Consider the following 2,500-nt stretch of genomic DNA (forward strand, 5'->3'; position numbering starts at 1 on the left):
ACCACATTGAGGTCTCCTTCTCTCATGTTTTCTGCTGATTATTTTTCTTCTTAACCCTTTGTTACCATATTTCTGTTGAGATGCTCTGTGTTTCTTTCAATTAGTTTTAAATATAACAAAGAATTTAGTAAAATAACTTGGTTATCATTCAGCTAATGTTAGGAACATAAATTGTGACTAAGGTTTGGTGGAAGATTTTAATTCAAAACTTTCAAAAACAAGATTTTTGTACTACAGAGCCAGAGGCGGTTTCAGGCGGGTTGGTAACGAAAGGGTTAACATCCTCGTCCAGTGATTCCCAACCTGGGGCCCACAAAGTTAATACTGGGGATCCACAAACTAAATTCAAATGCCAACAAGAATTTTGTCTGAACCCCCAAAATAACATGACTACAAAGCAAACTTCTTGGCCACACAACAATGCCTGCAGTGACATTGTAAACCCAATCTGGTTTGCATGAAGTGCGGGACAGGATTTTGGTACTTACCCGTATACAAGAGAGGCAGCAGAGTTTGGAACAGTGTGGGCAGAGACGAGCGTCCCGCAGTTTTTCCATACAAATGAAACATCGGAAAACTTCTGTAAGACTCTAAAGAAAAAGAAAAATTAAGAAAATGTCTTTGATGATGACAACATAGAAAATTTTTAAAAATTCTTGGTCATAGGATAAATTCAAGTAAAACATATCCTTAACTTCATAGCCAGTGTCTCCCACAAGTTAACTGATACACAGTAATACCCCACTTTATGAGACCCCCAAGTTTACAAGTTTTATAATATAAAAACCTGGGACGAGGTGGTGAAGCACGACCTTCGAACTTTAGGCCTCACTGAGGCAATGACCAGCGACTGAGACCTTTGGAAATATGCTGTGCGTGAGAAGACCAGGCAGGACAAGTGAGTCCAGCCCACTTATGCATGTCTTTCCTCCCTTGGACACACAAAGACCTGTTGAGGCAAGCGAAGTCAAAATTGAACCTCATCCGACGACAGGCACCCATGCCAACCACCCTTCGTTGGACACTAAACTCTGCTTGCGAAGACCTGTTGGGGCAAGTGAAATCGAAATCGGAATCGAAATTGAACCAATCCTATGACTGGCACCCAGCAGTTGCCAGTGCCGCTGGACTGACTCCTGTGCAGGTGGCAAGTGAAGAAACACCATTTTGACCCTGTGCTTGAGGAAATCTATTGAGTCAAGTATACTGACATCAAAATCAATGGAAACTGCAGTTGTGATCCCTGAGCCGATGGTACGTAAACAGCCCCATCCGAAGGTGGCCGATGCCAGCGCCGCCTAGACTGGCTTCCGTGCCAGTGGCACGTAAAAAGTGCTATCCGAATCGTGGCCGATGCCAGCGCCACCTTGACTGGCTTCCATGCCGGTGGCACGTAAAAAGCACCAATCCAATCGTGGCCGTTGCCAGCCTCGCCTGGCACCTGTGCAGGTGGCACGTAAAAAGCACCCACTACACTCACGGAGTGGTTGGCGTTAGGAAGGGCATCAAGCCGTAGAAACACTGCCAGATCAGACTGGAGCCTGGTGCAGCCTTCTGGCTTCCCAGACCCCGGTCGAACCGTCCAACCCATGCTAGCATGGAAAAAATATGCATATATATATATATATATAAAGCACCCACTACACTCATGGAGTGGTTGGCGTTAGGAAGGGCATCAAGCCGTAGAAACACTGCCAGATCAGACTGGAGCCTGGTGCAGCCTTCTGGCTTCCCAGATCCCCGGTCGAACCGTCCAACCCATGCTAGCATGGAAAAAATATGCATATATATATATATATAAAGCACCCACTACACTCATGGAGTGGTTGGCATTAGGAAGGGCATCCACCTGTAGAAACACTGCCAGATCAGACTGGAGCCTGGTGCAGCCTTCTGGCTTCCCAGATCCCCGGTCGAACCGTCCAACCCATGCTAGCATGGAGAACGAACGTTAAACGATGATGATGATGATGAAAAAAATTAAAGCGCAAGATCCAAATTTTAAACAAAGTGCAAAAGTTTCTACAACTATAACAAATGCAGATCTTGTTGCAGTTTTTGCGATTTCACGCTCGAATCCAGCCAGATTCAACAACCCTATAATCAAATACGTTCTCGCCATGACCACACTGTCATTTATTCACGACTGCATCATTCATCACACCTTTCTTTTTGTTTAACCCCAGGTCAGTTCTGATCCATCGGACCTATGACGAAAGGTGTTATTTCAACCAGAACTAGGATCTTTTCAGTTTGAACGGCAGATTTTCCTAGTGGTGTCATATGAAATTGTCACCCATAATTATGACCCTAGTATCGATCTATTGCATTTCAATCTATTTTAGGGCTAGGGTTAGGGTTAAGGGGGGAGGGTATCTTTTTTTCTTCACAAATGTAAATAAACCCAATCTGTTTCTTAAACGAGGGACATATTCATACGGCACAGAATGTTTTTTTTACCTCAATAGACGTCAGTGATTGGTTGAAATTGCAGAAATTG

The 2,500-nt window shown here is 44.2% G+C and overlaps 1 protein-coding gene across 2 annotated transcripts in view; it reads right to left on the minus strand.

Moving 5' to 3' along the window:
• Positions 1 to 2,500, minus strand: part of LOC115226655 (E3 ubiquitin-protein ligase TRIM37) — a 49,775-nt gene that overhangs the window by 44,474 nt on the left and 2,801 nt on the right. For both annotated transcript variants that reach the window (XM_036515483.1, XM_029797668.2), the window contains exon 2: positions 489 to 590. In XM_036515483.1, the coding sequence (XP_036371376.1) occupies positions 489 to 590 (102 nt within the window). The remainder of the gene's footprint in view (positions 1 to 488; positions 591 to 2,500) is intronic.

The sequence above is a fragment of the Octopus sinensis genome, linkage group LG30 (assembly GCF_006345805.1).
Source record: "Octopus sinensis linkage group LG30, ASM634580v1, whole genome shotgun sequence".
NCBI classification, from domain to species: Eukaryota; Metazoa; Mollusca; class Cephalopoda; order Octopoda; family Octopodidae; genus Octopus; species Octopus sinensis.